Raw genomic sequence first — 12,127 nt, 5'->3', positions numbered from 1 at the left:
AGCTGTAGGTGTGATACGAGGACCACCAGGCACACAGGTACCATCAACCGCGAACATTGCTAATGCGACTGACGCTGACGGCGATGCTTCTCATCTGTGTACGATTGATCTACTTAATGAAGTGGTTCAACTTTCATCTACTGTGATAGACAAATTCTTTGCCATCCTAGACAAATTAATGTTTTCTCCTGACACCGAGAATAACTCTTGAAGTTAGCACACAGAATTCTTTCAACTCTGAAAATTCGACCTTCAGTTTTTCATTAAAAAAGTTCTAACTTTGGGACTCTATTTTTTTTTTAACGAAATATTTTGGGCTTTTTTCAAACACAATGAACTTTGGCACAAAGCAATCTGCTTAAAGTAGAACTATTCTTAGATAACAAGAATTTGTTTATACTTCCTAGAAACAATACCGTCCTAATTCACATACCAAAACAGTTTGTATATTCTGCTATGGGATGGTCTTGACTTTTCTTCTGTAAATAAGAGCCATTTCATAAATGTAATTTCGTGATTCATTCGGTTAGCATTTCCAATATGATATTATGTGCTTACTATGGCATCATTGCCTTTTAATGCGTTCAGTACAAATGCTCATTTTTCTTTCTTTGTGTACAACCATTTCAAAATGCATTTTGTATGTATCTTGGGGTGGGATTGGAAAACATGCTCTAGAATATGTTTTAGTGCTTGAACTTAGTTGAACATGATAAACGTGGAGTGGGTGTTGTATTGCATTTTAGGACCCTACTGTAATTTTCCTGATTCATGCCCTTATATAGGTATAAATCACCATATCCTTATATAGGCATACAAAATCATAACCATATTTAGACATAGCTCATGCAGTCCAAATACGGCAGGGCTACTTCCACTAGTTCAGAAAATCCACAACGATTTCTTGGAAAACTCTGCTTCAGCAGCTAGGGACTTCCCCTTGCTCGAATACTGACTTATCCAAGAACTCATGGAGTTTTCAAAGAACTGAGACTCTTTGATGATGTTTTGTCCACCTTTACGTCAATCTCTGCACCTTCAAGGAATAAATATGCCCACCTTTGCCATAGCAGGCACACGGTGGTTTGGGGCAGTTCGACTATCTACTTGCCCGACGCATCCTGCTACAGCAAGTGCCGAAGGAAGCCGACCCTCCAACAGACTTACTGATAGAGACGCTGTCTTTTCTCTTGCAAGAAATCCAGCTCCAGTGTTTCCAAGCTACCCTTGCGGTTTGTTGGGAAATCGAGTCCTGTGCCTGACCTTTCTTATTCTAAACCAAGGTACGGAGCTGATTAGACCCTTAGAGAAATCTTGGATAGATTCTTGGCAAAGAATACTAAATTTATGCAACACCTCACTTACTTCTTCCCTCGTACTAGACTTAGGTTAGGTACATCGGTGTAGGCGTATTTTAGAAGCACCAGTGAGTACTTTTTAGCCTCTGTTATTTATATATGTTTTTATCTAGGAGCCATACAATGCTTTGACAGTATTATTTTATCCTACTCTTTTTACTGTACGCATTATACTTTGCAACCAGTATTGTTTCCACGACTCTGAATATCAGTTTTATCTTGGGGAAACAAAGTTGTCATGTTTATGCGGTTGTCAGAAACAAATCCCTTCTTGTGAACTCGAGAAAGTTTCTAGTGACCTCTGAGCTAGCTGGCACTCACAATTAAGTCTAATATACTCGATAGAGACCTAGTAGACATAAGTCCTACGTCACATCTATAGGATATATTATTCCAATGCGCAGAGCCTATTGGGAATATAGGAACTACCCTACAGTATAAAAATGTGTACACACACCTTTTCAAAGTTTAGCAATCTGAGGCTATGTATAATGCTCCCAGAATGCTCTCTGATTTTATACAAATATTTGCAGAAGCTTTAAAGTAAGATTGATTCTTTGCATTCAAAATGCAACTGTAAAATTTCAGTTACCATTTCTTTGCAGCATCATTTAATAACATGTGTGGATGCATGCTAGTATTTCCTAAAAATAATCATAATGGAAAATGAATGTAACCAGTTTCAATAAGAGTATGGGAAACAAAAATAAACCAGCATTGGCAAAGTTCATAGGTCTGAAATTGGTGGTTAGTTTTTTAGTTTTGTTAATGTGTGACTAGTTTTGGCATGGTTTTTGTAAAACCTTATGGGTGTGGGAGCTGCCGGGCCCTCCCTATTATAACAAACATTGGCAAAAGCAAAAATAGTTTGTTGGTCTCAAAAAGCACACACTGCCACAGTAGTTACTGGCACTGAACCAAACTACTTTGTATACAGATATGCTCCTTGTGAAAGAGCAGAATGATGTCACTCACAGAGAGAGACAGAATTGTAATAAACACTAACAGTCACAGTCAACGCAAGACCAAATTAGGGCCCAATTATTAAAGAAAGTCTCAAAAGTGCACCCATGCTATATGTCTTTGCATTAAGTGCAGCTATATGACTTTTGTGTATTCCCAAGAATTTACAGAAGTAGGACAAGAAATAGTTCTCCTAGAAAATATTTGTGATCAGCATTTTAGCATGAGCAAATATGCACGTATAGATTTGCTCATACGAAAATCTGAGTGTTAGCAAGTTCACTTTCCCTCCAACCACTTTTTTCTCCAACTATGGAAGAAGTTTTACATCTGTCGTTGTTAGGAGTAAATTTCAACATTTCTCAGTATGGGAAAATATTAGTGTTGTTGAAAACCCTTAAAACATGCAAGTGTAGGATTACACAGACTCAAAAAGGCATTCTAACCCTGGAACTATTGGTTATCACTTCCTTCATCTCCAGTATGTAGATTTGTGGAAATGTGGCAACATAAGGGGATTGAAAGTATTCAAACACTACTATGGTATGAGCCCTGGCATAATCAGAGAGGCTATATTAGAGCTCTTATACAATGGATGACTGGAGCTGCCTGAAATCCCCCCCCTCCCCAAACTCCCCCAGCTCCTTGAGATCCTAACGGTTGTGTGGTGCACTCTATGAATCCCTAATTGATTGATTGAGATTGCGGACATAATTTGTCGCTGCACTACATGGCACCAAAGGGGTAAGTGGATTTTGTTACAGGACAAGTAGATTTATAAAGCAACCTGCCTCATGGAAAGTAGATATTTTATTAAACCCCACACCCCTGTTAAAGCACGTTTAATAAGTGCAATAGGTATTCAGTTTACACTAGCATAAAAAGTTATACTGACAAAAACAGGAGTCTGAACATGTAAGGAAATAAAAGGACCCCGTTTCTGGTGATTTCGTTACAGATAAAGATCAAGTATCTAATGTTTTCCTTTATCATTATAAGTTTTCATCTGAGAACAGCTATTCCCCCTCTCTGATAAGTATAGCGCAGTATTTTCAGTCTGTTAAAATTCCATCCATCGAGGCTACCCGGGCGCATCAATTAATGGCAATTATTAGTTAGCGAATTAAAAGAGGTTTTAGCTTCAATGCTCTGTGGTAAGGTAGCAGGTAATGATGGCTTTCCAGACGAATTTTACAAAGCCTCTGCTGGCAAATTACTCCCTTTCTTGACAGATCTACTTAATAATATTAAAGATGGGGGGTCAATTATCCTCTTACTTTAGGGAATCTACAATTGTTAGCTCTCTAAAATTTATCATGGAGACACGGCTAAGATTTTTGTTAATTCTCATCTAGCCGGCATTGTTGCAATTAAGAGGGGGACCAGACAGGGCTGCCCCCCATCGCCTATATTATTACCCTTTTTTATAGAACCTTTAGCAATTGGGATTAGGTCTTCTCAGAATATAGAGCCACCTCTCTCTTGTATGTTTAAATTGAAATGGTTTGCAGAGGATACCATCTTATATCTGAAACCAGAAGTCAAATTGTTCAGCATGTTTTAGATGAGTTTGATCAGTTTAAAGATATAGAGGGGGTATAAGATCAACCCAACAAAAACAGATGTTTTACTTTTTAACCCTCCTCTCGAGGCCCTGCATGTACATGCCCTGCATGTACATGCAGGGCACCAATTCGTTATTTGGGGGTATATGTAACCCATGACTATTCTAAGCTGTTCCAGCTAAACTACATACTAATGTTTTTTACGATAAAGGGTTTACTCGAAAAATGGACTCTGCTGCCTTTGGCTCCCAGTAGGTAGGGTAGTTCTTATTAAGATGTTAGTCCTCCAACTTTTATTGTTTTTATTTTCGAACATCCCTATTAAAGTCAAGAATATTTTTTTTTACTGATTTAGATGTGCTACTTTCACCATTCTCCGGCTCGATATTCTACATGGCGGATTGGCGTCTCCCCGTCTCCAAACTTATTATCAAGACTCTCTTCTCGATCTTTGTGCTAGAATTCTGGACAGTAGTGGAGTAATGTTTAAAAATAAAATAAAAAATTAGACAGAATGATGAGGGGCGCTGGCATCCATTTACCAGTTTTTATTACGGTTCCTAAATTTCTGAAGACAAGAAATAAAGTGTTAGCAGATTCAACTGCCAGGCTGTTGAGTTAATTTCGATGTAACAAAATTATTTCAGGCTGGGTGTTTCTCACGCTTAGGGAGTTAGGGGATTTGGGCTTGGCAATTCCATCGGCCACTGTTGCACTTTGGGAGCAAGCCGAGTTTAGAGAAGTTGGTCATTTCTTTCTTCAGGGTAGACGGATGACCTGTCTCGAAAACTCAGCTCGCAGTAGTGAACAAGGCCCATGGCTTATTTTTGTCGTATCAGATTAATTCATTTTTTTTTAAAGACTATTGCTCTGATCTTGCTCAGGTGATCCATATTTTATGCCAAGATCTGTTCAGGTCAAAGATGGCTGGTATAGGGAACTGGTATCAGCTAATACACAATTTAGGGACACACCTCAAAGGGAGTAACAAAATGCTAAACAAAATACGCCAAACAACACACTGCGATGTAATTCGAGAAGAATGTGATTTATTTTGTGCTGGATGGCCTATTATACACCTGAGGCGTTAAATAAAATGTTTCCGGATCTCGATAGCTGCTGCTTTCGTTGCAAGCTGTAGGAGGAGGGGGACTGGCTTCATATTTTTTATCTTCCTGTCCTCAATTAAGTGCTTTCTGGTCTAAGCTAGATGCAGTTCTGAATTCAGCTATTGATGTGTCTTTTAGTTTAGATCCAGCTTTGGTATTCTCTTGTTTTTAGGTCGAGCCTGGGCAGCGCAAGCGCTGCTTTGCGAGGCATGCTGTATTCAGGTATGTACTTGAAGCTTTGTCGACTCTACACCCATATTTTTCATTGGCTTGTGTCATTGTCCTTTGGACCCTGTGGCTTTTCATAGGTCAATAGGCATAGTAGTCCCTCCTTGTCTCATTTTGTAACTAGCGATGTCGACACCCCCCGGTTACGTGTGTTGCTGCTCGGTAAGCTTTAATTACAGTCTCCGAGCACTATTTTCTCGAATAGCTTTGTCCTGCCTGCTGCTATGCTTGATTTGTTTTTTCAGCGCTGCATGACTCCTCAAGCAGAATGGCTGCTGCGCTTTTATTTGTTTTTATATTGGTTGGCTCAATGCATCGCATGGCTTACTGTATTTTAATTACTTATTTTTTCCTCAACATGACGGCACTTGTGCTTTAGATTTTAACATCTTAAGCTAAAGAGCGGGTGCCACAATTGCTTTTAAAGTAAATAAGTAGGAAAATAATATATGCTTTTTTTTCTGTTTGTTTACTTTTTTTTATTTTTTTTGGTAAAACAAAATCGTTTTTTTATTTAGTTCTGAAAGTTCCTGAAAGCTTTGAGGATGGCTTTTTTTTTTTTTTAAAGACCTTTATCGCGGCACACGCGCTTTAGCTTAAGCTGTTCAAAGCAAAAGCACGGGTGCCGCCACAGTAAAGTATGCGGCCTCACATTTTTTTTTCATATTCACTTACTTTTTTATTATGGCGGCACACGCACTTTCGCTTTGAACATCTTAAGCTAAAGTGCAGGTGCCGCAATTGTTTCAAAAGTAAAGCAATAGAGAAAAATGTTTTCCTATTGCTTTACTTTTCAAGCTATCACAGCACCCGCGCTTTACCTTAAGATGTGTAAAGCTAAACCGCGGGTGGCGCAAACGTCTCGCATTTGTGAGAGTTTAAGCTCTTGTCATTGTAAATGACAATGTCTTTTATTTAATTGTTTACAAAACCTGCAATCTGTGTTTACGCACCGCTTGCAGGTTATGTAAACAAACAAAAACGAGGCATTGTCATTTACAATAGCAATAGCTTAAACTATCGCAACAGCAAGACCTCTTGCATTGCAGATGCTGGTTTACATAATGGACAATCTCGGAATGTATCTAAATCGGGACAGATGTTTTTGCTATAGCTATGACAGAGGCTCGTTCATTGATTCTCCAAAAGTGGAGTACAAGAATGGTTTAGTAAACTGATTAGAACAAAAATTTGAGGAAGCATATGCCAAGCGGGTAGAGGGGGTTAAAGAGATTCAATGCCTCTTGGCAACATTTGGATATAATTAACAATTAGGACAGCTAGGTCAGTTATGGTTGTGAATAAGTTTAGATCGCACCACACCGGAGAGTCCTTAGACCGAGAAAGTGCAGCCTCACTATGAATCCCGTCTGTTTAGGCATAGATACCAGGTTGGGCCTCATGTCATAAAATATTTGGTTTTATTATTTGAGATAGTAGGATTTGTCACCAATTGCACTTATCAATGCCCTTTAATAACAGTATGACACTTTGTTTAATTTCTTTGCCTTTTTTCACTTTTCATAGCACTTTTTTTTTCAACAGCAAGGCACTTTACTTAAACTTTAGCACTTTGTAGTAAGCCCTGTCTAGTATAACATGCTTTCAAAACATTTTATATTTATTGTCTTCGTAGTATATGGAATTTTAGAAATGCATCTTATTATATTTTTTGTTTGTTATTTGGATGTTAGCTAGGCTACTATCATAATTATTTTCTCTATCTGTTCCCTTCTCTTTTTTTAAAGTTATAACTGAAATGAAATATTTCTTGGGCAAATCTATATAAACTGTATTTTGGTATATCCATTTCTTTTTCCTATAATATATTCATATGAATTCTGATACTTGATTGTAATGTTACGCATCTGCTCAAAAAACAAAAAAGCATCTAGCTTAAAGTACAGACAGCACTGTAATATTAAATTTTCTTCTTTCCAAAACATTGACTAGGACAAAAGCCTCTTTTCTGGACAAAAATATCACGTCACAGGTCCACACAGTTAAAAAGTGAGCCAAAAAGACTTCTCATAGTTGGAATGTAAGAAGAAATAATTGCCCAATTATTCTGGCAACCTGAAAAGCTCTCCTGTCTCTATTCAGTACAAGATCGCCGTTCATAAAAGATGTACAATTTCACTGACATCTCTAACGCGAACCATCATTTTGTTTTGGTTTATGCAATAAAGACTGAAAAGCTATGAGAAACGGAAAATAAAATTCAAGATGGCAAAGATCATGGTGTAAGACTCTGCTCCAATCGAAGAAGGTGTTGTATGGTAATTAGTTTGGGTTTGAGTCAAAAATTTTCTTAATGTTACACTACTGACAATAGAGGAGACGTCCAACACACCTAGGGATCCTTTAAACAATAATAAACCATCAAGGCAAAAGTATTGTACTTACAAGTAAACCAGAAGCATGGCACCCATCATCATGATAAAGCGACTGAAGGAAGAGTAGAAGTAGACAATACTGAAGAGAATGGTAGCTCTGGTAAAGGTGTAGATCCAGTCAAGCCAATCACGGTTGAATTCCTCTTCATTCATCACTGGTCCACCCTGCGCATTCATTTGCACATTCTGGTTTACTTCCCTGTTCTCTTGTGGTGCTAAGTTTGGAGCTGCTGCACGTTCATTCCGGACAACATCTGAATTTATAGGTGGCTGCAGGGCTGCAGGTGACATCCGGTGATCACTTGATGTTGGCACAGCAGAAAATGCAGCTGTTTGACTGAAATATTAAAAAAACAAATCTGTCAACTGCTTTCTTGAAGATTGATTCACTAATGTTTCAAACAGCCACTTGAACGACTCAGCTGCTGATCCACAGACACTATTAGAGGCTGTGATGAAATACTAACGCCGGATTGTGCCAATTAACAATATCACTCAGGAACCAAACTCTTTGTAAGCAAGATCATTTACTCACCTGTGCTTTTGAGACTACTTTGCATAAATTGAAGCAACTGAAGAAATATGTGATGTCATTACATGGGAATATCTACATAAAAAGAAAACACTATCTCTACATACCAATCCTCTTCTATTCAGAACGTGGTTCAAACGCATAGGTCCCATGGAGGGAAAAAAGTTAAATCTTAAGCACTTCATCGTACTAGACGTGCTCACCAGGTTTAGAGAGAACTCTTCCAAAACTGCCCAATACAAACGATGTAATAGGTAATGCAATTTGAAAGTAGTTGCGGACAACACTGAAAATGCTCACTCCTGTCCCCCCCTCAGCAGTCAGCCACACCAACCTTCAACATCACCCGAGGGCATTTACTAGCAAGTTGATTTGAATGAGCTTTACTTAGTAACTACAGTCTCATGGACGCAGTGTTCACTGAAGATTCAGTAACCAGTCCTGAGAAGACTGATCCAAAAATGGATATCTTTTTGGTATAGGTGAAAGCGTGACTTCTGGGGTGCTAATTACTTACTGAACAATGGTGCTCAAATGGGGACTGTCACAGCAGCCATCTGTCTCCCACAACATACGTTAGCTCCTGTTAAAGACAAACTGCATAACAGGAAAGAGAATCATGTCAAGGATCAAAGGCCAGTGTTCCATTGACTGTTTTGGGCGGTACGAGGGACTGGTTGGTGCCAGTGAAGAGAATAATTCCCAAGGGGAGGGAGGCTGAGGGAAATTATAAGGTCTATCATATTAGTGTACTTGGAAGGGGGAGCAGGGAAGGCAGATAGGCAACATGTTTGATTTGATTTTATAAAGCTCAACAAATCCCCAGAGATGTCTCGGCACTGAAGAAGGGAGGACAGAACGAATAAGATTACATTTAAATAAAAAGCCAGGTCTTGAGAAGCTTTCGGAAGCACTGGAGAGAATGGGCTAATTTAATTACTAAAGGAAGCTTGTTCCAGGCTCGGGTTGTGCAGACCAGAAAGCTCCTGACCCCCCCAGGAGGAAAGCCAATAGAGAGGCACCACCAAAGTCATCACAGAACTGGATCCAAGGGTCCTGTTAGGTACAAACCTGCTGATGTTTTCCCTCAGGGAGGCTGGCCCTTGACTCTAAAGTGCTTTATGGGTGTTACAAAGCACTTTAAAAAGAACTGTTTGAGGAACAGGTAACCAATGCAATGAAGCTTGGAATTTTCATCGGCAGTCTAGCTGCTTAATTTTGTAGAATTTGTAGTTTGTTCAGTTGAGCCTTAGGAAGGCAAACGTAGAGGCCATTGCAATTGTCAATCCTAGAGATTACAAGACAAAAGATCACGGTGGACAACAGATTGGAAGGAAGAAACTGTGCTATCTTCCAGGTCATGCATAGCATGAAGGAGGTAAGAGTTTCCCTTTTTAACCTGTTACTTGGAGGTAAGGTTAACATCAACCAGGATACCCAGATTTTTCATCCTGTTCAGCCCAATTCTTCCGGCCACCATGAAGGATTCCAAAAGGAAGAGTTGTTACCAAAAATAATAACTTCCGTTGATGTAGAATTCAGCTTGAGATAGTTCACATCCATCCAGATACTAACTACTCGCTTACGTGCTCGGAATGAATCACTCAGATCCAGGTCACTACTGGAAAGAGATACCACAATCTGGGAACCATATGCATATAAGGCAATGGAAAACCAAAATGACTTCCCCTATGCAGCCAGCGGTGCAACACAGATGTTAAAAAGAGTTGGACTTAGCGCTGAACCCTGAGGAACCCCGCAGGGAAAGAAAAGACTTTGAAGCGAAGTCACCCATGGCCACTGTATGAGTTTTGCTCAGTCAGAAAAGATCTAACAAGGGCCAGGGAGCAACTTCTACACCTAAATCCATCATCTGGTGTGACAGTAGATCATGACTGATGGTGTCAAAAGCTGCCGTCAGGTGGTTTTAAACATGCACAGTAGGGCTGCGCACATGAACATGCAAGATTTTGGGCTCCTCGCCAGATGCCAACAATCTCCAAATATTAATCTCTTACGGGGCTCTATTATGTCCCAGAAAAGTGAACAGATCCTATGAGTGGGATTAGAAGACCATCAGACATCTGAAGAAATGTCAGAGAAAGAAGCAGGGTGGATGAGACGGATGGGAGGCCTGGGCACTGCATCTAAGATGTCGGCTCTCTGACAACAAGGAAGCTCGGAACAGTGAGCCAGCCGCCATTAGCAGCAGACTTAAGCTGTACTGAAAAGGATCAGGATGGCAATCAAAAAAATAAAAAATAAGGATGGGTCTCGCGGGTACTGAGAAAACTGTGCTCAGGTTATAAGATCCTGGCCATGAAAGAGAGCAGCCACATGAGACAAAAGGGATAGCTCACAATAAGCTCAGAGGAGGCCCACAAGTTATCGATAACCTAAAAGGGGCATGGGGGAGAAACACTCAAAATTATGAAACCTACTGCAACAAAACATAACCTGCAAGACAGGCAATGATACAGGTGGTAACATGCCAGAGACTAAGAAGAGCCCTGAATCCTGAAGGGGGGACAGACCAAATTATCACCAAGGACATCCTAGTGCAAGCCTTACATGAACTCAAAGAAGAGATAAACGGTGGTCAAATTGACATCAAGCTGGACTATAAAAAAATGTGGAAAGACATCAAGGACTTAGTAGACAGACAGACGAGACTAATCTTTAACAGATCGGCGGCAGTGAAGAACTACAGAAATTCATGCTAAATATGTAAGTCTTCAGGTGAAATATGATGGCATGGAGAATATCTCAAGACAAAACAATATATGTATCCACTGAAACCCTTGAGAAACAACCTATAAAGACCTACAGGGATACATTTGGCACCTTGGTGATGCTATACTCGAGAGAGCAGAACGCGAATTGATAAAAACATACATACCACATGGAAAAGCCCCTTTGACCCACACAAGCTCCCTCCTTCCAGATGTACAGGTTTGCTTCTAGATAACAAGCATTTACAATGCAATAGGTCTCGCAGCATTAAAGTTTGAGCTATTGGCATTGTATATTACAATGTGTTGCATTAATTTGTTATCAAACTCTGAATTGTTTTATAAAGATTGATTGCAAACTGTCAAATGTTGCTGAATAGTAAGCAACGTTGTGAATAATATTGTTTGCTAGTCATCCTTGGGTACCAGAGTACTTCACTTGAGGCAGAGGTATTATCTTTAGACTACAGGTGCCGGTGCCGCTTGAGCTAGAAACAGGGCCAGCCACTCACTACTCTGCACTCACCACTCACCACTCACCACTCTCTACTCACCACTCACTACTCTACTCTACTCTCTACTCACTACTCTACTCACTACTCACTACTCTACTCACTACTCACTACTCACTACTCTACTCACTACTCACTACTCACTACTCTACTCACTACTCACTACTCACTACTCACTACTCTACTCACTACTCACTACTCTACTCACTACTCTACTCACTACTCACTACTCTACTCACTACTCTACTCACTACTCTACTCACTACTCACTACTCACTACTCTACTCACTACTCACTACTCTACTCACTACTCACTACTCTACTCACTACTCACCACTCTGCACTCACCACTCTGCACTCACCACTCTGCACTCACCACTCTGCACTCACCACTCTGCACTCACTACTCTGCACTCACCACTCGGCACTCACTACTCACTCGGCACTCACTACTCACTCGGCACTCACTACTCACTCGGCACTCACTACTCACTCGGCACTCACTACTCTGCACACTCACTCTGCACACTCACTCTGCACTCACTACTCTGCACACTCACTACTCTGCACACTCACTACTCTGCACACTCACTACTCTGCACACTCACTACTCTGCACACTCACTACTCTGCACACTCACTACTCTGCACACTCACTACTCTGCACACTCACTACTCTGCACACTCACTACTCTGCACACTCACTACTCTGCACACTCACTACTCTGCACAC

At 40.2% G+C, this 12,127-nt stretch overlaps 1 protein-coding gene across 1 annotated transcript in view; it reads right to left on the bottom strand.

Annotated features, from left to right (window-relative positions):
• HERPUD2 (HERPUD family member 2) overlaps nucleotides 1–12,127 on the bottom strand; it is a 196,490-nt gene that overhangs the window by 59,425 nt on the left and 124,938 nt on the right. The window contains exon 7 of the mRNA XM_078688226.1: nucleotides 7,630–7,956. Within this exon, the coding sequence (XP_078544352.1) occupies nucleotides 7,630–7,956 (327 nt within the window). The remainder of the gene's footprint in view (nucleotides 1–7,629; nucleotides 7,957–12,127) is intronic.

Source organism: Lissotriton helveticus, chromosome 4_1, assembly GCF_964261635.1.
Source record: "Lissotriton helveticus chromosome 4_1, aLisHel1.1, whole genome shotgun sequence".
Lineage (NCBI taxonomy): Eukaryota > Metazoa > Chordata > Amphibia > Caudata > Salamandridae > Lissotriton > Lissotriton helveticus.
This window is presented reverse-complemented; position numbering and strand designations above follow the sequence as displayed.